This window comes from Phalacrocorax carbo, chromosome 3 (genome assembly GCF_963921805.1).
Source record: "Phalacrocorax carbo chromosome 3, bPhaCar2.1, whole genome shotgun sequence".
NCBI lineage: Eukaryota > Metazoa > Chordata > Aves > Suliformes > Phalacrocoracidae > Phalacrocorax > Phalacrocorax carbo.
This window is the reverse complement of record NC_087515.1, coordinates 36,727,234-36,751,571: the sequence shown is the minus strand read 5'-3', so window position 1 is coordinate 36,751,571 and position 24,338 is coordinate 36,727,234. Positions and strand designations below refer to the sequence as shown.

The following is a 24,338-nucleotide window of genomic DNA, read 5'->3' as shown; positions in this document are numbered from 1 at the left end:
ATGACATAATATGGTATGGAATATCCCTTTGGTTAGTTGGGGTCAGCTGTGCCGGCTGTGTCCCCTCCGAGCTTGTGCACCTGGCAGAGCACGGGGACCTGAAAAAGTCCTTGACTAGTGTAAGCGCTATTTAGCAACAACTAAAACATCTCCACATTATCACCGCTGTTTTTAGCACAAATCCAAAACATAACCCCATACTAGCTACTCTGAAGAAAATTAACTCTATCACAGCCAAAACCAGGACAAGATGTCAGAGCCTCAGCAAGCTCTGCAAGGGTATGGACTCCCTAGAATGTATAGGTGAACAGTTAACCTTGTTGTAAATGCCAGCAAAGATGCAGAGGGCAGAGACATTGACTTCTGACTGCTGCATGTCATTGCGATTAAATGCATCTTCCTCCTGATAAAAGACTCTTTAATTGCCCAAATCCTTCCTGCACAAAGTGCTCTGGGGTGGTACAAAGAACTCAGTTGACTTTATCTCTGCTCCTTTCTTTGGTGCTTGTGACAACTGTTACCTGGGGGGATGATGGATGCTGCTATTCCAGTGTGCCTGCCTTATTGTAATGTTACAATAAGCACTTTGCTGCAGGTGTAAACATATGGCTAATCTGCCTTTCTCAGAAGGTGCTTGTCTCCTTTCCCACTGTGGTGGTTTCAGTGAGCTCATCTGTGGTGCAGTAAATGCTGGCAACAGTTTTATGTAAAACATGCTTCAAAACAAGCCAGTTTGGATAGAGAGGTCCGAACATCTGGATGCATTTTCCTTGAGAAAACAGCAAGAGCATGTTGGGTTTGTTAGCCTGCGTGACGCCAGGTTCACCTGGCTTTAACTTTTATTTCTCTGACAAATGGGGAACTGACTCTGTGAGGAGACTGAGATGAAGCTCTTTATGCAGGGGGCTTGAAGGGTCACGCATAGGAGACTGCTCTGTGGTGTGCTTACTACCCGCAGGAGTCTCTGCACGGACCTAAGCTGATTGCATGCTGCCTTCTTGCCCCCACTGTGGCACGTGGAAAGGCTGATGACATCTGTTACTGAGCACCAGGCTGCCCTGCTGGCTGAAGGAAGAAATGTGGATCTGTCTGGCCCGTTCTGGGCCCAGGCTGTCTGGAGCTGATGGCCTGGTTGGAAGCCCTTGGTATTGTGTGAATCACCCAGATGAAGTTGAAGAGGGATTGAGGCCATTGCTAATCCCTTTGAGGTTTGGAGAGCAGGTCCTCCTGGCTCCTCTTGCCCTCTTACAAACTTAGCTGTGGCTTGGCTTTCCTGCTTTGTGGACAACTTGAGCCACCATAGTTGGCTTTGTTTTTCCTTGTCTTTGGCATCAGGCTGTCAATGGTGGTTTGTGTGATGGATAAATGTAGCACCATGTTATGTCCATCTATGGTCCTTCTGAAGGTTTCTTTTGAGCTTTTCTTCTTTTTCAGCTAAGAGACCACTACCCCCAAAGATAAGATGCAGCACAGCTGTCTCTCTGGCAGTGGATGCTGAATTTGAACTGCTGCTGGGCCACCTGCTCATCACAAGTGATGTTTCTGAAGCAGAACTTGAGACTTGCTCAGCCTGCAAAGGTTTGCTTAGGGATTACTTGGTGCAGAGACCTCAGCTGTGCTGTTTATAGATCCATCTGCCTTAAGATCCCTGGACCTTGGCCTGGAGCCCTTTGCTGGCCTTTCTGAGTGAATGGTTGTTAAAAGGCTGAAAGTGCAGGTGTCACTGCTAATAGGAGCTGCAATATTGCTGCAGAAAGGGCAACAACTATCAGAAGAGAAGGGGTGTTTGTGGAAAGAAAGTGTTCTTCATAGCTTAGGTCAGGGCCCTATCCGTATATAATTGCTGATCTGTGTATGACTGACTTTATTGCTGTATTAAGGGAGCAGTTACCCAAATCCTTCCAAATGAGGGCCTTAGTCCAGCATAAGCAACAATCTGCCCATGCATGAAGAGTGAAAGCTGAAGGAATGGCACCTAGAGAAGTCCATCATTCTACTAAACTTGAGTATAAGCTGTCGTCAACCACAGAGTGAATGTTTTATATTAACCTGAATGAAAGTACATTGTTTAACCTTAGCAAAAATATGCTTTGGGAATATGATTGGGTTTATTCATCTTGGCATTTGCAATCATTGCCTTTCATAGTATAGATTAGGTTTTGATCAAAGTAGAAGCACTAGTTAGACTGTATAATTTCAGGGCTGTGGGTGTGTTTCAAAACAGCCTTATCCATACTCTCATCTTGAAAAAACAACACTACCTCATACATTCCTGACAGATATGTCTAACCTTTTCTCTAAGACTGGAAACTCCTAAGACTTTGTGTGTGTGTGTCTCTGTGTGTGTGTGTATGTGTCCCCAGGCAAAATATCCCACTGTTGTAAAGCTTTCCTTAGCAATCACATGTGCTGTGGTTTAGCCTTGTTTACATCATAGCTGTATAAAGATTCATCACAGAATAAAGCAAGTCCAACAGAGCTTCCTGGGTGTGTTCACACTGCTTGGAAATTCAGCCAGAGGGTGGTTGGCTCTCTACGGAATGAATGGCAACATGGTGTCATCTGCAGTTTAGTTTTGGAAAAACAGATACACAACTGGATAGCAATAAATTCAGTCGAGGCAGGTCTTTGTCACTCAGATTTTTGAGCATCTTTCTAAGGGAGAAAAACAACCATGTGCTTTGAGAGAAGAGCTCTGTAGCGATTCTGTACAGCTGTTTCCTACTCCAGTTTCGGACTCAACAGGCAAGGAAAAGCTCATGGTGGTAGATCCACTGTTAGTCAGGCTCTCATGGAGAAAGGTGAGTCAGTGACAGGCAGCAGTGGGGACATATGCTTTATGTAACCAAGGTGTTATCCAGACCTCAAAATAGCATTTCAGCATCTGCAAATAAAAAGCAAATTGGTGAAGAAGTTCAGGTGGCTGCTGGTTGTTCTCAGCATTGTGGGCCATGATGGGGTAGGAGAGAACAGCATCTTCTTGTCTGCCCCTTTTATCCTGGGAAAAGTACTGGTTGCTAAGTAATCACATCTTAGTGGGAAAGCCCCTGTAAGGATTTCCCCCACCCAGGAAATCTCTGTTTAGCTCACACTCTATTTCTGCAAAATTTCACTCATTTATCCAGGAATGTGGGCTAGATGGCTGCATCTGGTTCAACTCCTTGCAGACAGGAGCTGGTCCTGGACGCATGAGAGGTACTATGTTGCTTATACTGATAACCCTGCCTCACCCCAGTGGGCTCTGCAAAGGCTTGTACATCTGTGGGGACGTGGCAGAGCTGGTCTGAAGGTGGCTACACAGCTAGAGATGGCAAAGAATTCTCTGCAGTTACTGCGTACCCCGAAGGAACTGGACACACACCTGTTGCAGTTTTTTTTCCCTCTGGAAGTGACAGTTGTCCAGGCTGGAGTGCTCCTTCTTCTCACACACGGTGCGTCCAATTTCCACATGGAGCATGTACTTCAGCCCTCTGACAATCTAGGGGAAGGAGTTTCCTTCTTTGAAGTAAGGGCAGGGGAAAGGGATGCCAAAATTTTGGCTAGGAATCAAATTCTTCAAATGCGGTGTGGATAGAAGCATGCTATGTTGAATTACTGGGGGTGGTGGTGGGTATGGAGCAAGAACCCCACCTATGGAGCAGTAGAAGGACATGCTGTTTATCTTGAGGCATGCGTAGCAGTCCTGAGGAGGATCAGGGCTCCCATGGTGCTCTGTAGGAGGGTCAATTAGTAAATGGTTTGGAGGACCACAAGAAGTCTGGGCTTTTCTTACCTGTACCATGGCTTTGTTTATTTGTGATTCCTTAAACAGAAAGAGGTCATTGGAACTGTTGTTGTATCTGTAAACCCCAAAGCGAGCTGCCTTGCGAACACCAGGATTGTCGGTGTTCATTGGGACAGGAAAGCCAGGTTTCATGGTTGAATTAGGTGGTGGTACATATGTATCTGAAACAACACAAAACATGAGTGCAAAACACATCAGGTGCCTGAAATAGTGGGAGCTTCAGCCCTCTGAAACAACGCTAAACCTTCTTACTTGTCCCATGCACTTATGCTTCAGAAGGACTCTGCTCATACCCATTACAAAGTAATTTTCCTTTATATATTTGAAATAGTGAAACAATCCTGAGGAATGAAGTGTCAGAAAAAGATGCTGATAGAAGTGGTGGCAGCGCTCAAACTGACTTGGAAGAAGCCTGGGTATCATTAATATTATTTAGAACATCTCTGGTACAACTGCCAGCTCATAGAAGGCCCAGTTTTGAATCTAGTTATAAAGCTAGATCATGTTGCTCAGAGTGCAGTATAATTTTGATAACTTATCATTGTCTGGCAGACCCCTGCTGCACTAAGTTGGCATGACAAGTTTAACTTGCAGACATAAGTCTTTTCCACCCTCCATTAATCATTTGGTGGCATCTTGAGGTTTTTATTTTAGGGGGATTTAGGTGGTGATAAATGTGGGGGGAAGATACCTCCTCCCTTGTCAGCATGTAGAAGGAGGGTATCCCTGTTCTCCAGCTCCGCAGGGAAGGGTCTAGGGCAGAATTTGGGCTAGCTGCTCACTGTCCTGGAGAATGGGATGCTTTGGATACTGAAGTGCTGTTACCCTGACTCAAATGCCAAGGACCATCTTATTATCAGAGCTGAGAAGCGGAGGAGCAAGGTGTGTAGGAAATGGGGGGGGGGGGGCAGTGGCACCCCCACAAACTTTCAAGTTTGATCACTTCTTTTCACACAGCCCTTTTTACTATATATTCTTACTTGGTTGTGTAGCAAATTTCCTTGTACCCTGCTTGTTTTTTTCAATAATTTAAAACAAGCTCAAAGCTTTAATATCAGTATTTCCTCCCCTTTACACCTGTCTTCCCCTCCATTTTCCCTGTTCTGAAATACAAACAAGAGGAAGAAATGATCAACCTGCACAAGCTGCTGTGCAGCCACTGCTGATGCCAAGACCTGCCAGTGCAGGAGGTGGCCCTTGGACTTCACGCTCTGTGTGTATGTGTGTGTGTAGGCAGTCAGCCTGAGTGTGCATGTGCCCACAAACATGCATACAGAGCTTGTACTAAATTTGCTGTGAAAGTTAAACTTTTTATCACCTCTAGCTTTTTTTCATTAACAGCCAAGCACAGAGCATAGACTGTGTAAGCCAGTTTCTACTAAGAAACTCAAGAGTAGAAGAGAGAAGGATAACCAGGTGACCCAGAGTCTATTTAAAAAAAAAACCAACCAGCATTACATGCCTTCATTGGCACAGGAGGCTGCAAAAATTCAGCTTTCATGTTGCTTACATGTGTCCTAGTTACACTAGTACATCCTCCCCCACAGGTGGTAATGGCTGTACCCACTTGTAACACTGCTTGGGGATTAGAGTGTTGACGTGCAAAGGACAAACCCAGTTCCACACCCCTCCTCAACCCAAGGATGTCCAAATTCATGTCTTTTCCTGGCTGATACACCAGCTACCTTAATGACCCCCATGTTTTCTTGCAGGTGGGAGCTGAGAGACCCAGGCCATGTGTCTGAGAGGAGTGGAGGTTCTGCAAGTGGCTTTGTGTCTGGTGTGGAGGTGACAAGCTTTCCTGTCCCATGGTCTCTGATGTATATTGGGACTGGGTGTGCAGCCAGTGCTGAGCAACCTGGCAGGTTTTTTCACATAACAGCTCAGAATCCACTTGTAGGTCCTGAGACTATTCTCTATGAGATGATATTTTCCTACTGTAGCAAGGGTGGGATTCAAGAGCCACAGAGACTCATGACCATGCAGCCTAGGACTGAAGGTATTTCTCAGGCAGCATTTCTTATCCAGTGGTCAGCTCATAGGCAACACTTTCCAAAGCATCTGTTTGTCCTCTTGTGCTGAACAGGGACTCTGCCAGGGAGTAAAGGTGGTTGGATCCGCAGGTGATTCAAAAGGGCTGTTGCAGGATCTGCCTGAAGTCAGATAGGAAGTTTGGGGCAGAGCAGCACCTTGTTTTGGGCCTTGCCCATAAGGCCACCTGTCATCTTCCTCAGGGATGCCATGCCTTCTCCTGTACCATCAATACCAACTCAATAGCTTATAGGCACAAGCTTTTTCCTGGGCTCACCTAGCAACTGAGACAGGGTGCCAGGCTGAGAGCAGGTCACTGGCTTGGGCTCATCTGGCTGCTTTTCAGTACCTTGCTTGAATCTATGCTGTTATGCCTGTTGGAAAGTCAGATGCGGCAGTGGTGGGGACATTGACAGCAGATACTGTCCTTTGTAGTAGGAGATAACCGCAGGCTTTTTCAATTTTAGTACAAAGTTCCCCTGTGGCTTGATAGCCCTCAACACTTCTTGAGTCATGATGACGTCTATTTTAGGCACGGGGTGGCAGGTTGAATGAGGCTGGCTGAAGTCACACTGTGTGTCTGGGAAGAAAACGATGAAATGTGTTCCTCAAAGCAAGAGGCAGAGTTTGAAGTTCCCTTGTTCCTGACTCCGGTACCTGGTAGGTCCAGTAGTGTCACACGTGGCAAGGCCTCTGAAATGCGACATCTGGACAGGTAGGCTCACAGTCTAGCAAGCTGGACCATATGTTGTAGACGGGTAGCAGGCTGGTAATATACCATGTGTTGTAGACAGATGGTAGGCAAGTACATTTTTGCCGCAGCTTTCACCAAGGCGTACTGGGCATTTCACCTCCTTCACCCATTGCATTTTGGGGTTGAGAATGAGTCATACCAGAGCGAAGTGAATATAAAACCTACTGAGCCCTTGTGGGAGAACTTTACCCCCCTGTTTTCCTCTGACGACCCAGATTCCTTAAGGTTAGGATTTTGTTTTTCTTGATGTGCTTTGATTCTCATTCAAGGTGGTCACTGTATGGCACACACACTAGTTGGAAATCACTTTTGCTGTTTGGAATAGTTCCCACCACTGTATTTTCAACACCCAGATATTCTGTGGTGTGAGGCACCTGTAGTTCTGAATTTCTCCACTGCAACCTTTCCTAACAGCTTCTTCCCTAGCTTGGCCCTTGAGGGCCATTACCTTAAAAAGTTGAATATGTGTAAGGTGACGGCCTGACTCCAAGAGCAAAGCAGAATGGCTCAGAGGGTCAGATAACAGTGCAGGGCTCTAGGCACACTAGTACTGGTGAAACACTTGTCCAGGCCTGGGTGGGAGCAGAGGCATTGCATGACCTGGCAGGGCACCTACAATACTCAGAGGCCCTGAGGAAGTGATCTCACAACCTGGGAAAACAGCTCTTACCGCTCTACAGGGAGATGCTTAGGGTCAGAGCATTTGTATTTTAAACCCCACCCTTGCTTCTGGGTTTGGAAATGTGAATTGAGAAGGAGCAAAATGTGGCTGCCCTCCTCTTCCTTCTGTTGGATGGCAGTCGGGCAGACTCTTTTCTCGCTCTGAGTTAACAGGCAACTGCCCGTTATTAAGCAAGCAAGTGCTGTTCTTGCAGAGGTGAGTTGAATGTTGTATTAAGAGGCTGTCTCTTGTGCTTTCCTCATGGTGGAATAATTTGGGGGCCCTGTTTCTGCAGTATGAGAGCACAATCCTCTGGATATTCTCTCCCAGCCTGCAGTGAAGCAAACAGGCAGATTGCAACAGGTTGGGTTTTTTTGTTGTTTGTTTGTTTTAAATGGCGTGCTTTCAAAACCTCCTCCCCATTACTAAGCAAGGCTTAGGCTTTATCTTTACATTTAAGACGCAGCAAAGTTCCTGCATGCTTCTGCAACCCCCAAAGGAAACCACAGCTGAAACAAAAAGCTACTGGCTAACCAAACACCATCCCTGAGTGCATTAGTACTTTCTGTGTATGGGAGTCAAAGTAAAACTGAAGTAGAGCTAAAACCTTCAGAGAGAAAACACTCCTGTCTGCAGCTCCCATTCTAAAGATTTAAGGCCAGCTGCAATCAAGAGAGTTTCCTTGCTCAGCAAAGAAAGAAATGATACAGAGTAATGTTTCATTAAAGTCAGCTAATCGGCACTCAAGTGCCCATCTGTAGTTAGCATTCAAATTGTTACCCACAGTCTTTAGATTTAATAATCAAGGTCATGCAGAGTTTAAACACTGACAAATAAGCTAAAACCAAAAGTTGACTTTAAAATCCTTAGATGATGTCCCTGGATAACATGGTTCACTACAAGGGGAGAAAGTCTTTTAAGCAGTTGGATTTTCAGCTGCAGTCTGAACCCTGCAGTGCTGAGCCAGCATGGGCAGCAGTTGGAGAAGGGCTGTTATTTATCAGTGCAGTAGAAAGCAGCACTCACAGGGCCTAAAGCACAAGCAAAACAGAAATTATTTTCCACTCTTACCATCTGAGGTCCTGATGAAGCCCCAGAATGCTAACCAGCAAAGTGCGGCAAAGCTGCAGGTGAAGTTCACTGCCATTCTCCAACAGTTCAGAAGAAAAGCCCGCCAGTGAGAGGAGTGGTGACCCTGCTTCCTGCAGGCGAAGATGTACCTCTTCGAGTGCTCTTATTGGCTGGGAGGAAAGAAAAAAATCACCCTAAAACCCCCTGAATCATCACAGCTCTGATGCAGGCTTTGTCTCCTGCTGATGACCGCACATCTCAAAGCACCACCACAAAACTCTGGCTTGGTGATAGCAGCGCCAGTCCTGCAATCAGACAGGGACTTTTGCTACGTGATCCTTAGGGGCTGTGCAAAAGCATGGGCAGACATGTGTGATGTAACACTTGGAAGTGGTGTGGGGGTGAGAAAGCGCGTGACTGTTACGCTCAAGATTCATGTGGAAATTTAATCCCTAAGAAATGGGCAGCAAGCCCTGGCAATGTAGTGCTTGACTTATGTATGGGTGTCTGCGTGGGGAGAAGCCTGACAGAGAAGATGGGCCTAGAGTCTTGCTTCCCCTGACGTGGAGATGTGGGGTTTGAGTGAGGGAGACAAGTTTTAGGGGTACGTCCCTGAGGGGCTGTGTCAAGCAGAGCCAGTAGGAAGAGGCTTTTGGTTTTGGTGGCAGAGAACACTTTGCCCCATATTTACAAAAGGTGTTTTGGCAACAGGAAAGGGCTGCATTAGGCTCAGAGGAGGTGAGGTTTTTCGCTAGGTGCTCTCCAGAGAGCAAAATAAACATGAGCAGAGGGGTAGCTTGGTTCTCTGTGGCATGTTTGGGTTTGGATTCCCCAGGGTCAGTGCTTGGTTTCCAGAGAGGTCATCTCCTGGCAGCGTTGGTCCATGCTGAGCGGCTTTCAAGTCTGGGAAAATGAGCTGGTTGCCAGATGTGACGCGCCTGGGACCACCAGCTGTCAGATTCAGGAGACTGGGAGATGAACTGAAGGGCTGGGTGTGGTGGACTGCATGTGTGCGTTTTTTCAGGTGAGCAGGAAAATAGTGGTTGCCTTTAACTTGCCCCAGCAATGAACTGTGCTCCTTTCTGAGCAAAGACATCTTATTGCCCAAAGGAAAGTCCTAATGTAGGCCAGTGTAGGTGGTACATAAGAAGCTGGAGGAAAATAATGTTAGTGTTTTCTTGTAGGAAGGGATTAAGTAAATCCTCTATTGAAACATCCCATGAAGAAGGAATGGGGCAAGCATGGTGAGTCACATTTATCCTCAGTCCTACTTGCATAGAGCTTCTGAATCACCCCAAAGCCTGTGGAAAATGTTGAGAGAGTGTGAGAGGGGCTCTCCTGGTTTTCTTCACACAGTGACCTGTCCCTCATCTGTGGCCCTCACTCCTCTGCATGGCTGAATTAGTATCTTCAGCCCTCCCTTTCTCATCAAGAACTGTGCTCTATAGTTCTACCCGCAACATGCAAGAAGGGGGGTGGTCGGGTGGTTGGGACCTTCGTCACTGGATCCCAACGCATCTCCTGTGTGTTGCAAGAGCCTGTTTGTCACCCTGCCACACTGTGCACCAGAGAGGTGTTCAGGCTTCCTGCAGGACCTGCATCTCTGCTTTCCTTGCTTCCTGGTGAGCTCAGAGTCTTTTGAGTCGAAAGGGGCTCAGTGTGAGGGTCTGCTCAGGGATTTGAGGGGATCTTTCTAGAGCATAGTTTTTTTCCTTGCTTAAAACAAGTGGTATGGGACACCACTAGTAGCCCTTTGACAAGATTTGGTGTGGGTGGGGACGATGACTAATAAAGACAGAGAGTGCTGAGATGCAACTCCAGCACCCACAGCCCTTCTCCCAGCCGGCTCTGTGCAAGGCCACCTTGCTTTACTCTTTGCACTAGAGGGCACCAGAAGGTAATTCGCTGTGCTGGAGCCCAAGCTTGCCTGGTCCAGGCACCCACAGAGCATCTCGAGCAGCCGCTGCTGCATTACATCTGACCTGAGTGCTGAGGAGATTGGGGTGCCCTTGTGTGGAGCTCCTTCCTCTGCACAGAAACCAAAGGCAAGTGCAAACCTCACACAGAGCAGAGTTGTCCCCAGTGGAGTAGGGACAGACCCCAGGGGCAGTGGCCCTGTTTCACTGGGCCAAAACTAGTTTCCAAAACTAGCAATGCCCTGGGCTCTCTTCTTGCCTGGAAGGTTGCCTGTGGCTTTGACAGATCACCTCTTGGGTGTCTGATGGTTGGTGGCCCAGAGCAGAGGAGAGTGTGCTCTGGCTGTCAGGGCGCCCTTGCTCGTGATCTGATGCAAATGTGGCTTGATCTGCTGTGGTAACATCTGTGCTGCCACAGACTTTGTCCTGGGGAGCTCAGGACATGCTCTAAAACCTGCTCTTTCCTGAAGAGCACTGTTTTACTGTTAACAGGGTTTATAATGCCAAACAGTGACTTAAAGAAAGCAGCCTGTGTCTGCAGAGGGCACATTTTTCCTGCCTTCTTCCCTCTCCCCTTCTTTCCATAAAATTGCTTATTTATAGCTCTTCCAGATCAACTTTTCCTAATGACCCTTTTATGACTCTGCTGAGGAAGTTTCTCCAGTTCTTTTCTTTTAGGAAGTAACAGAGTACCCACTAGTAAGCAGTAGTATTAAAAGGGCTAGGTATTATTATGTGAAAAAAAAAAAAACAACCCCCCCCAAAAAAAACCCCAAACCAAACCCAAACCCACCAAAAACCTCCCCCTCCCAATAACTGAAAAACAACAGCTAACTCCAAGCCCACAATATGCAAATACGTGTGATTTTTCTCTGGGAATTTTTGTGCCCTGAAGGAACTTGTGACTGGAGACTGGGCCAGGTGTTCTTTTGCCATGTTTCATTCCAAGCAGGTGCCATGTCCTGGGCCACTGCTCTGTGCCCCAAATCCCAGTGTCTGCAGGAGTGGAACAGTGTGGATGTCTCATCTGACATCCAACCCAGGAAAAGGAGGCAGATCCTCTTCTTGTTGAAGCTCCCTCAAGGTCACTGATGGGAATTTTGCCCACTTTCCCTGGAACGCACATGTAGTCCACCTCCTCCAGCCCAGCATAGGGCATGGTAGGACACTCCACGGCGTGGTTTCTACTCCCTAAATTTCCCACTCTGTGGCTGTTCCTGTGTGAGCAGAAATCCTGAGCAGGGAGAAGATGACAGTAAGAGGGCAAGGAAAGGCTTGCTGGTTATCCCAGGGTAAACAGAGCATTTGCTTTAAGCAAATAGCTAGCCCTGGCCCACTCTACGTGAAGCCTGTGATCTTTCTATATTAAGCTGGGTTAAATAGATCTTAAAAGACTTGCATGCCTGAAGAACCCTTGTGTTTGTTTTTGTGCAAGTAGGGGATGTTCATTGCAAATTTTGGGAGACCAAGTGCACTTTCTTTTCTGCAAGGAAGTTTGCAGAGTCCATTCATTCTCCCACTGTTGTGCTGGGTTATTAGAGGCTTGGAAATAGCCTGCAACTGTGTGGGGGGGATTTTTTGGATTAAAATAAGAAACCCCCAACTTCTATTATCCATAAATCAAAGATGTAATCATCTCCTTCTTTTCCACTGAAGAAGCAAAACCACAGTACCTGAATTTCAATTTTCATGACATTTGGTGCATGAGGCTGACTTTTACAGCATCGCTTTTTACTTTTGTAATTCAGGGCACAGCTTTGGCCACAGAGCAGAACCCAGTAGTTGCCACCATGGCTTCCTGGAATAATGCCAGTGGGGTCTGCAAGGGGTCATGTTGGAATTACACTCCTGTAAATGCAATCACCGTCTAGCCTTGCACCCACAATATTTCATTTGCCCTTCACAGACCAATGGGGGACTGTAAGAAAAATTAATCTCATTATTAACTTTTGCAGGGGCTTGGAGGATGACTGGAGTGTGTTTGAATTGTGCTTTCAAAAGTTTTAATTAAGACACATTTACCAGTATCAACAGTTGTTTTTTTTCCTTTAATCTTTTTTACATTTTCCAGGCCTTCATCTGATCCCCAGAGCAGCTACTTTAGTTGGCTTTGCTTTAATGAAGGATCTGAGCAAGAGGATGCTTTTTTGTCTCTTAGCTGGAAGAGGGGAATCACCACAATTCAGCTTTTGGTAGACTAGCATGTGGGAAAATGTGTGTTACTTTGGCAGACTTTAAGCCTTAAAAGTGAAAGAGGTGGGCATGATGATTCTCATGGAACTCCCCCAGGACTCACAGGATTAACTTCTTCCACACTGGAGACCTGCACTTTGCAGATGCTGAAATATGTCGAAGTGCAGAGAAAGGACAGCCCAATGAAGGACCAGGGTGAATAATTCAGGTGAGGACTCAGCTGCTCCTTTGCTGTCCTATAGCAGGAACACGCCACCAGCCTGTCTTTCGTAAGTGAAAAACCACACAGCTCATATAGCAGCAGCTTTAAAGTACAGGGTCATCTGGGCAAGCCACAGGGTACTGATAAGCATACATGTGGCTGAGAAAGTTTGGTCAGGCACAAGGGATGGAGGAGAACGGCTCAGAGCACATAACCCTATGTAGGATTAAAGCAGCAGTGATGGCTATAATAAGGATTATGTGTCTGTGCACTTGGCAGCAATAGGATGTAGATGAGAAATTGGGGTTTGACAATGTAGGTTGTCTCCTTATGCTCCCTTGTCTCTTCTGCCAGGTGCTCTGTAGCTCACCAACATCCCACCTGGGCCTCCACTGCAGAAGTTGCTCAGATTTTTCAAAGGGATCAAGGCTCATGCAGTTGCATCTGTTTTTCTACTGGCAACAACATTTGAACTGATGAATTTCAATCAAATATGAAAGTGGGCTGGAAGGCTTGAGGATAATCTGTTTACCATACATTTCTAGAGGAGAGAGGAGACCCAAATGAATGGCTGGGCTGAGGGGAGGGAGAGAACAACTGTGGCATTATCTAGTCTATCTGCCAGCAGCACTGTCAGCTGGTACGCAGAGAATGCCTACAGATTGTACTATGGGGTATTTATAAGGGATGAGTGTACGTAAAGACTCCCTCCATATTTTACCTTGGGGTTGTTCTATTCATTTTGAGATGAGCAAACCTCCTATCCCCTCCCTCTCCATCCGAAGATTTGAAGTAGGTCACTTCCAGGGCAAGCCTGCTCCTCTCTTACAACCACTGCAATGAGAAAGGAGACACACATTTCACTAAGATCCTGGTGCTGTTCCCACTGCAGCATCCAAGGTTTGCTACTTGAATTTAAAATCAGCTAGAGCATGATTACTTCAGTAAGAACAAATCCTCCATTTCTAACAGGAACATGATATACAGATGCCCAGAGCAAAGGTCCCTTTAGCCCTGAACCTTCTCCTGGAGCACAGCCTGGAGGAGGGAGTATGGTGTCCTAAGCTACCCTGAAAGTATTTCAAATACAGTTAATCAGCTTGTTCTCAATCCCATTTGGGGACCACGTTTTCACTGGGAACTACTGATCAGGAGATGCTGGTGACCGTGCAGATGTCCCCTGCCTCAGTTTCCCCACTGAGGTTTTCTATATTTTGCATGTTTTGCTAATGGTCTTCTCTGGTCAGGACTGTGTACAGCACCTGTCACCAGCTAGATCCTACTTTGTGATAGAGCCACTTGGCAAGATCATAACATAAGAGAGGTAATGCTGAACCACTAGCAGTTTAGCTCTTGCCACTGTGGAACCCTACTTTCTGAAATGACTGTCCATGTGCCGTGCCTTCTCTCTCCACTCAGCACCATGCCAGGGGGTAACAGAGTGTAGTCAGCCAACTGTGCACGCCCCTGCAAACCTGTTAGCAAATGAATTAAGAATTGAGAGGTGATGGGAGAAGCGTGGGCCAGCTGGGGGCCTGTCTGAAGGAGACCCATCTAGTTAAACAGATCTTTTTCTTACCACATTGGAAAGTGCCTGGGCAGAGCCATAGCCTTAGGCAGACACTTAATCTTGCTAATTGCTTGTGTTTCAGTAGTGCTGGAGGTCCCTGCCGTGGAGTAGGGTCTATTGCGCAAGTGGCCCACGGAAAACACCCACTAAATGAACCTGTGAATTCCTGTTAGACACCAGCTACCACAGTGGGTAATTAAAAGTAGTTAGCAAGTCTCTAGTTCGCTGGTGTGAACGCTCACAGCTGCTGGTGACAGCTGCTTTTCCTCCCCTTGCGTCACCCTGGAGGAAGCGGGCCATTGTTCCTCTGTCTCAGCAGCGGAGTGGGGAGGTTGTGTGCTGACAGATGAGCTCTACAGGGGTTGGTAACGCTGGAAAAAAAGGGGAAACATGGTCTGCTTGGTTTTTGCATCCAGGTGCATCTGCGTGGGAATGCACACAAGCACAAATGCAGATTCAATGTGTCTTGCCCCTAAACCTATGCTAAGGCAGTGGCTGAGGGAGGTTCTGAAAGCCCCTTCTTGTCCTCTAGGGGTACGGTGCAAGGGTTGCTTCAGATGATTTGGTATTTCTCTTCTTCCCAGATATCTTGCAAATGAATCCATCCTATGTTCACCCAGCCTGCACTGGACCTGAGGAAATGATGCAGCATGTTTTGGGGACTCGGGACCTGTTGGTCCTTTGTCCAGGCCTTTGCTGAGTTCCCTGCTCTGTTTGCACTCACTTTCCATCTGCTGGCACCCTTACTGCCCACCTCATATTTAACAGTTTTCTCTAGACAGGGCAGATACTATTGACAAGAGAACAGCGTGCTCTGGTTTAAGAACAGTGTGTCGGGAAGTGATGTTGAAACACAGGGTCCCTGTGCTCTGTCGTCTGCCCCACTCAGAAACATGCTTGGCAAGAACAATTGCTCTTAGAGCAGAGGGGTTCACCAAAGCCAGGATGTGCTGCACTCACTCTACACCTTTTTAAATAAGATGATCACTTCTCTTTTGTGGGGAAAATTGACTGACTTCATGATTCTGGATACACTGAAAATATTTGCCATGGTGTCCTGTGGGAAAGGAAGGAGACAGGGAGGAAGCTGCAGGGGGTCAGAGCTGCTAAAAAGCCATTCAGTGGCCAAAGTAGGGGTCACAGTGAGAGGCTGTCTCAGGCTGCCAGCTGTCAAGTACTGCTTTTCAGACAAACGCTGTTTTCTATATTCATGTTCAGCCTTGGAGCAAGCCATGAAAAAGCAAGTCCAAGACAGAGCGAGGCGTATTGGTACTGCAATGTAAGCCTGTGTCTGCAATGCAGCATGTGCTGCAGGTTTCCCAGTATGAAGGAAGACAAATCTCTGCTCTCTAGCTGTGTTTAAAAATCCCATCCACAACTCCATGGAGCTTCTCTGTCTGACAGGTACCCAGGTACTCAACACTGCTAAGACTTGGATCTGACAGTCGCCGCCTCTGCTGTTCTGTGTTCCCTTTCACCACCACCGCTAGCTCTTACCTGGTGCTTCAGATCCGTGAGGAGCAACCATAAGCTGATTTGAGGTGGGGCTGAGCTATGATTTCACATGCAGGTAGCAACACCACCATGTGCAAAATGCTCCTGGTCTAGAAGGATGGTGTCGGAGATGCTGTCCCACAGAGAACAGAAAATTGGTGTGTCCTGAATATAATTTAAACCAAGCAGAGTATAGTCCGTTACCTCGATACCCTAGGCAGAGGGACAGCTTTGCGCTGTCCCTCTCCCTTGAGAGGTACAGTGTGGGTGCCCAGGCTCAGGGCAGCAAATGAAGTCCCTTTCCCTTCCTAGCAGCTCTGCATCTCCCTGCAGTTTGGGCAGTGGCAAAAAAAAGCCACACTACCACCCAAGGCCCGTAAAGCAAGTGTTATCTACTAAAAATCCATCACTGAAAAATGTGATTAAGCCAGTTCTATAGCAACAAAAGTGAAGAATCAATCAGGGCTTAATTATCTTTCCTGAATGCAAAAAGAGCAATTCTTTTTTGCAATTTTACAGCAATTCGTATCCCTGCCCTTCCACTACCCCAAATGCATTTTCCTGCATTCAGCTTCTTTCCCTTGAACAGCAGATAATCAGCTTAACAGAGAAAAGCTTGTCCTTACAACACAACAGAGCTGTAGTGGAGGGAAATCTGCCTTGAGAGGGGAAAAAAAAAGAAGAAAGCGTGGCTCACTTACATAGCGAAACTGTTGGTGTTAGGAGAGCCTGGGGGGCATGTGTGAATTAACATTAACATCTTTCCCTGGGAAAGAGCATTGTGGGGCTCCTGATACAGCCTCTGCTGTCCACTGTCTATAGAAGCAGGAGGTAGAGAAGAGTTTGAGGAAGTTTTTGATCATTGGCACTAAGCTAAAGCTTCAAGGCCCTTTTCTGCAGAAAACAGGGTGTTCTTAAAAACATCTCCACCTGGGAAGCCAGTTACGAATGGCACTTGCTTCGTTAGTGCCTGTGAAGCAAACCAGGTAAGTAACAATGTTGGGATAGCTGTGTTTAAGTTTCATAAAAGAATCCAGAAATTGCACTGGCCTCCATGCTTCAGGGCACCGTGTAAGCTGAGCAGTAGTGGTCAGCAAACAATGTGATGCTTAGTTACCCCATGTCTGGGTCCTATGGGATTTCTGCACTTACCTTGGAAGAAGCAAGTGCTGCTTGCTATTGTAGACTGGCAGAATGAATTTAGCCATGCTGGAGACACTGGTTGGGAATTTTCTGTGTAAAGTGTTATTTTGCAATGGCAAGATATGTTCCTGTGAAATAAGCTCTTTCAGGTACCTTAAACATCTTTTTTTCTGTTTTCTACCAGAAATATAAAATTAGAGAAAACCAGAGTGCTTTTGATTGTGCTGCCATTAAATGGGGCTGCTGCAGTGCATCAAGGGAGCTGTGATAAGATATGCTGTGTGCAGGCTAGCAGAGAAAAAGCAGCCCAGGTGGGAAGGGGTAAAGCTGCGTATTAACTTTGATCTCCCTCTGGGGCCGTCCCAGTTTCCCTGCTCACCTAGTGGTACCTCATTTTGCAGTGTGTGCCCGGGTGCAGCCAAGCTCCATTGCTTCCTCCCAGGCCCATGGCCAGAGCCCCTGCTCTGGCTCAAGGATGTCTTTTCTGTACAAGACCAATGTGGTGGGAATCTGTGTGTCAGTGGTGGGTATGTTGCCCTATGGTCCTTCAAACTGGCTTTTCTGGGCTGTGTCTGAGGGTGAAAGGTGCTAAAAAGTGAGGAGTCATCTCTGGCAATGGGAGCAAAGCTGCAGGAGGGGAACACACCTCCTTGAAGCTCATGCTCTCCAACCTCCTAAGCAGCTGTGGTGATCAGGTCTTCCCGTACCTTTTTCTTTCTTCTGACTGCTGACCTTTCTGAGACAGTGGGATGTCAGGTTTAGAGAGTTTCAGCAGACATCAGTGAGCGGCTTTGTCAAAACCAGCTTTTCCCCGCAGAACATAATTACTTTGTCACAACCTGCCTGAGAAGACCTATTGCCAGGATGAGTAATGCAATGAGGCAAAATGAGGTGGAGACCCTGCAGAGTTTCTGTGCGAGATGGAAAGAGCTGGAGAATTTCAAGTGAATGCTGAGGTGAGAGAAAAATCCCCTGGATACTCAGGGAGGTTGCTCTTCGCCTTCCTGCTGCTGGGCAGCCCAGCATCTCCACCCCAGGGTGTAAAGGAAGAGATGGAGACAACAGCCATGGGATGATTCCACCAGCCAGCAGTTTCTCTTGGTGTTATGCCAGTGGTTTGGCCCCCGTCTCTTTCTCACCATGCTTGTGCCAGCAGTGCTTAGCTGACAGAAGGGGTGGATGGGCAGCGAGTGGGACTTACACTGCCCAGAGGGAACTCAGGGTCAGGGTAACATCATGGCTTTGGCTGCTGGTACTGAAGATAAGCGGTGAGGGGAGTGTCAGCCAGGTTTGAGGCACTGAACTCACGTTGTCTCATGATGCAATCAGCACCCCCTTAGGTGAAAGGGCCCTGAGCTGAAGATCCTGAGGGAGGAAGGGACGACTTCATCATGAATGCCCTGTGAAGGTGAGGGACAGCAGAGATGATAAGGGATCTGCCCCTAGCAGGGCAGCAAGGTGCAGCTACCAATATGTCCGGAAATACCTTGGAGAAAACAAGCACACTTGGAGATTTACAGGGTAGATTTACAAGCTTTAAGGAGGCTTAGGCAAGAGTAGCTTTAGCCTGTGGAAATATAAAGGTCTTTTGCATACGTACCCTCATCCTGCAGGGATGGCTTTGCCTAATGAGAGCCGTCGTCAGTTAACTCGAACACATGCTCTCTTGTCAAGGGCTGCATACTTTTAGGAACACATCATTCAGAAAGCCAAGGAACCAAGACATTTGCATGAAAACTAAGGGAAGCAGTTGTGTCACTGAAGAGCTGGGAACATTTATCTTTTTTCCCCTGTGTGAATTCATTTTTCCTTGTAAAACAGCAGTGTAAGAAGTAAAAGGTGGAGCAGAGATGAACTCAGGGTCAGTAAATTGCACTCCTGCTGGGTTGAGGGTTCAGGACGCTGTGGACAGGGGTCCCTCTTGGAGTTGATAAAAGGTGACATGTGATGACCTTGGTGCAGGCAGAGGTTGGCACAGAAGGCTAGATCCTTTTGGGATTCAGCCAGAAGCAAAGGAGTTAATTTCTCTCCCTCTAGACTCCCAGGCATGGAAAGGAAACTGCATCGTTAACAAAAGTACTCAGTACCGAGCCAAATGTGAACCTCCTGTTGACACAAATGCAGTTTCAATCTCAGAGGTTCCTTTAGATCTAATTAGCATCAAATGGTAGATCATCTCCAATAGCTTGGTGTGTCTGCCTGACCTCAGCTCTGGGATCACACTGCTAAACTCTGCAGACCTGCAAGAAAGCCTGAGTCAGTAACTAGGAGGGCTTTCTCTTCATTTACAGGGCCTGTGACCTATAAGTCAGCACCTATTTAATTCTGTTTTATTGTCTGTCTTCTGTAGATCAGTTTAAATGGGAGAGGCAACTGACTACTGAAAGCGAGTTCATGAAGAGCTCGTGTGTGAATAGAAAGTCTTTTTGCTTTGTTTTTGATTTGTTCCATTTTCTTATGCAGAAAGCCAGCTATTAATGAGGAGCTTTTGGGAATTGAGCAGCCAGCTGTCCAACTAGTGGGATGCTTTATGTGTCAGTCCTATCACACACAAAACCCTGTCCAGAGGCCCTAGCTCAGTTATTAGCAGTTGCAGGCAGCGCGAACACATCAACAACTGCTGATTGCCCTGACACCAGATTAGGCTTGAAAACCTTCTCCCAATCAATATCCAGGCAGTATATAAATGTCTATGTGACAGTGTGTCAGGGATATCTCTTGGGCTGGCATAAATGTGTGCTGGGGGATGGCAGTAAACCCTATCCCTGACTCAGAAGGGGGGAAGACAAGCCACTTAGGTTGGGAAGACTGACAGTGAGCCTGTCCTCCTGAGTCAGGGAGGGCAGAGCTACAGGTTACTGTCACCAGCAAGGGCTAAGCAAGAAAAAAAGGGACCTAGGGAAATAGAGAGGCTGGGCAAACACTGACTCCAGTTAGGAGTAATTATAAACCTGGTGGGTGTTGGATTTCCCCGGAAGGGTGGCACTAGGGCCAGCCTGACCCTGGAGTGAGGCGGGGCATGCCCTGACAGGCAGCAAGTGCTGCCCATGTGGTCTGACTGCTAGAAAAAAGCAGGAGGAAAGGCAGTTGTCCACACTCAGCTGGGAAACCAAACCAGGACTAATTGTGTCTGAAAGCAATGCCTGCACCAGTGCTCTGAGCAAACAGGATGAATGTCTTCCATGCCCATGTCTCCTGCCTGCTCTTTCTCCCCTAGGAAATTCAGAGCCAGGGGCTCTCCCCAGCTTCCCCTCTTTCCAAGTCTCTGATTCTTCAGAGAGTGGAGGTGTGAGCTGTTCCACTGCAGCAGAGCAGGGTAAGCAGGGATGGTTTTGTATGCAAGGAGTTTTGCATGCAGAGGATCAGATTGCACGAAGCCCAGCTGCAAAATAACCTTGAGAAAATCTGCATGAAGCTCTGAGTAGGAATGGGGGAGCATGCTGGTTTAGAGAAGAAATTGGAGGTTGGATCTACAGGGCAGAGAGGATGTCACTGCTGGAGGAAGAACTGGAGCATATCTCGGGGCCTTCTGAGCTTGGTGTTCTTGGGAGGAGGCCAGCTCTCCTAAAAATGCCTTGCTGGATGACTGGAGAGCAGCGAGGGAAAGGTTACAGAAATGCTGTGTCCGGTAAGTGTGTATGTCTGGCACTCCTGCAAAAAGGGCCTGAAAGGTTTGGTGTGCAAAGTTGGCTATGGAAGGGGGAGCAGTGGAGCTGCGTGTTGTCTGTCTCAGCAGGATTTGGCCATTTGGCCTTGCCATGGCTCTGCAGCCTCATCTCCTACCCCTCCAAGGGGTCTGGCTGCCGTGCTTAAGGTCAGGTGTGGTCTGGTGCTGCTGCAACCTGAGGTCAGACTGGGAAAGCAAGTAGGATGTAAGAAAGAGCCATGTGAGAAAGAACAGTGAGGAGCCTTGTTGGCATCTCCTGTCCTTGGCTGTGGACCTGCATAAAGTCAGGTCCTTGACTCCAGTCTTTGCCTGACCTGTGCTGTAGGTATGCCTGTGCCTGGCCCTGTACCTTGCTGATCTTTGTGTTGTTTTGCTGATGTGGCTTCCCAGCTTGACCATCAGTCTGCCTCTTCATCACGTACCTGATTGGGAATCACTAGACTGTGCCGTTACCTTGGGTAATGTCACTGGACCTGCTCTACTCTCTGTGTTCAGGCACTGTGGGACTGCACCCTGGTTGGTGAGAACACTGCCCTGTCTTGCTGTCACTCTGGGGTCCAAGATCCCCTTCCCTCAGGGAACAGTCCCACTCTTGCTGCTCCCTGACACAGGCTGTGGGGACACCATAAAAGCCCATGCAAGCAAGTCTCTAATAGTGCTTTCCATCCTCCTGGGCCTGCAGGATGTGGTCAACAGGTCTTTCTGACAGTCTTTGGAAAGTCAGAGAGGTTGAATGTGGATACAGTTTGTGCAGATAAGCCCATAGGGAAGGAAATCTGGAGCCTGCAATACCACTGCAGGTTGAATCAACGTGGCATGGTGTTCCTAGCAAGCATTTTTCACTTGCCGCGTGTGTTGGTCCTTGCCTGTAAGAACATCCTGATCATGCTGCTGCAGACCCTGGCCTCAAACCCCACTTCAGCACAGTATGATGGGGAGTACTCTAAACAGGGTCTGAAGCTGTCCAGTCCAGGAAGAGCTAGAGATAGCTGGGTTTATAGAGATGTCAGGGTAGGAAGATGGCTTGAAGCACTTTTGGGGAAAGCAGGTTAAGCTGGTGTGTAGGTTGCCTAAGTCAAATATAGACTTCTCATTAGGTACGTGAAAAAGTTGTCATACCTTTCCAGTTCCAGAGCCCCACAGTCCTTGAAGAAAGCCTTTCTTCAAGGCTCTGGCTGTGTACAAGATGTCAGAACAAAGCCCCCCAGTGCAGGACCTTAGTGCTGTTGTGGTTGGAGAAGCATGAATGTTTCCCCAGCTGGACACGTCATGTCCTGCCTGTGGGAGGACAAGATGTACAGTTCTGCCCGGGGGTTTGGAGGGAAAATACTAGACTACCCAAGCACTGTTGCATCACCTTCAGCTGCATCCATATGGAAATACAGGCTGCCTTCATGGAAACCATGGTTCTCACGTGCCTTCTGTATCAGCTGAACAGACTCGTGTTCAAAACACATGTAAGTCTCTCCCTCTTAAAAAACCCAACCCAACCCAAACCCACAAAACTCTCTGAGAAGGCCAGTAGGGGACTTTCAGGCCATCCCACTGTGGTCCCATTGCAACCATGGAAGATGTTCCCTTACGGATGATTCCTATACAACTCACAGTAAAGAATAGGCACTTTTAGAGAAATAACAGGCTGATTACAAAGCATATTCTTGTGGTTAATTTGTATTCCATATGGCCTTTTTTGCCCTAGTCCTTGCCAAATGGGAGCTAGATATTTTCCTGGAGCTAAAGGAGAACTACAGGAGCAGGAGGAGCAGGGCCGGGACTGGACCCCCACTGTGTTGTGATGCATGAATAAGACTGCAAGCCTATATACTATGTCAAAAAGAAGTCTGATTAAATAACTGGTCAGGGAGAGGAGGTTTTAGAGGGTTTCTTGATAGGAAAAGATGTCATACCCAGTGTCTGGAAACTGAAGTCAGCAAAGATCAACCTGGAAATACAATGTAGATTTTTAAGAATGAGAGTAATCGGCCATTGAGAGAGATTGCCAAGGGACTGGGTTCTTCCTCACTGTGAATCTTCAAATTAAGTGGACATGTTTTTAACAACTAGCAGGCACCATGGCAGGACAATTTTGGGACTTCATGCAAGGGCATTTTATATAAGGGGACTGAGCGATCTGTGTGGATGTATGGGGAGTGCTGCATCATTTCAGGGGTGCTCCTAGGACAGACCCCATCTTGGGTTGGGTATATCTGGAAGAGAAAGGACCAACAGGACCAAGAAAGTGAGGAAGCTGAGCAGCAGACATTTAACAAATCAACCGAAGACTTGCACACCACGCTCCCCCAGGGCCATAGCCCTGGATGTGCTGGGTGGGAGCAAGGGCAGAGGAGGCTGTCAGCAGAGTTAGCAGAGCAGTGTGACTAACGGGTTGTCCAGTTCCTCACCTGAACTCCACATTTCAGGAAAATAGATCTCGTTCTGGACAAAATGAAAACTTTTCCTGAACCTGCTGAGCAGTGGAGATAAAGTCATTTCCTACTTCCAGCTGGGGGCCTGAGCCAGAGTTTGCTAGATTCATTGAAAGTCAACATTATCTAGCAAATAGCCATTTGGCCATTGACCATTATGTGGCCATTGAATAGGGTGGGTAGACACAAGGTCAGTCAAAGGGGCAGATGTAAGATAATCTGTGCAATCTTTGTTTTTGGACAGTTCTTCATTTTTCAAGAACATCTTCATAGTGGAAGCTCTTTCAGAGTGTCTTTTGTAAACTATTGCACTGCCACTGCTAACCAGGAAACAATTCTCATTTTAGAGAAATATTTACCTCATATTTCCATAGTAGTCAGATGAGGTTTTCAAATTCAGAGATAACTTGTGGGAACTGTCATTTAAATTTTTCCAGCTTTTAGATGCTTTTTAAAAAATTTCTACAGTATTTTAGCAATGTTGTATTAAAAGAACACATGTGGTCTCAGAAGCTGGTATTATTAATCTGGAAATGGTCTGGGCTGTACATTGTGGGGGCAGCAGTAAAGGTGTAAGAGAGGTTTTACAGTAGGACAGTTGATTTTGCCTCCTGAAGTGGAGGGACCCATATGCCCCTGGAAGTACTTCTGGGCTTGGTAATCTTGTCCACCCTTCAAGGGCGTCCCACATGAATTATGCTCAACAGGCAAAGCAAAGTGCTTTGACCTGTGACAAGGCTTCGTAGCCAAAGCCTGGGTACGTCAGCGGAAAGAGCATCAGTAGATTTTTGATAAAGCCTGTTGGCTGTAGACCATAAAGTTTAACAGAAGGCAGCTCTCCAACGGGATCTTTCCCAGCCTGGTGTCCTCATTTAATGCGTAGTCATCTCTGATCTATTTGCATTGTACTGCTTGCTGAACTGCTTTGTTATCTGTACATGAGCTCTGTACTTAGAAGCACTCTTCACTTATGGCTTCAGATTTCAATTATTATTTGAACTTGGCTTTTTCCTGGCTACATCGTTAAAAAGAAAGAGTAGTTTCTTTGCCCACCTCTTCTCCTTAAACTTCTGTATTGCTGCATTTTATGCTGCACACATTCAGAGGATAATAAATTCAGTCAGTTTTGGTCTAAATGTAATTCCTTAGTAATTGCCATCTATTTATTTTTATTAGTAGCAATATCTTAGCTTTATGAATGCAAGATCTAGACTCTTCCGGCAGTGTCTTAGGGAAGGCTTGCTTAATAAAAGTAAAAAGCATTTGGGAAGGTTTAAATTAGACAACTGCAGAAAACTCTCTTTTTCGCCAAACATGGCAGAATTCATTCCCCAACAAGGCCATGAGGGGATGTAGGGGATGGAGAGCGGGATGGAGAGCAGGATGAAGCCCTTCTGTCTGGGAAGCTTTAGGACATCTCGTCAGC

General features: G+C 47.0%; 1 protein-coding gene and 1 long non-coding RNA gene across 2 annotated transcripts in view; one reads left to right on the top strand and one right to left on the bottom strand.

The window, feature by feature from the left end:
- On the bottom strand, positions 1-8,420 carry CST7 (cystatin F). Its single transcript, XM_009508397.2, has 4 exons — positions 8,302-8,420; positions 3,773-3,945; positions 3,362-3,478; positions 1-2,884 (listed from the first exon to the last, which is right to left on the bottom strand). Exons 1-4 carry the CDS (start codon positions 8,375-8,377, stop codon positions 2,807-2,809), a joined length of 444 nt encoding a protein of 147 aa, XP_009506692.1. The 5' UTR covers positions 8,378-8,420; the 3' UTR covers positions 1-2,806.
- Positions 8,421-19,891: 11,471 nt separating this feature from the next.
- LOC135312839 (uncharacterized) overlaps positions 19,892-24,338 on the top strand; it is a 57,289-nt gene continuing 52,842 nt past the window's right edge. Inside the window, exon 1 of the long non-coding RNA XR_010372461.1 lies at positions 19,892-20,447. This is a non-coding gene — a long non-coding RNA (uncharacterized LOC135312839). The remainder of the gene's footprint in view (positions 20,448-24,338) is intronic.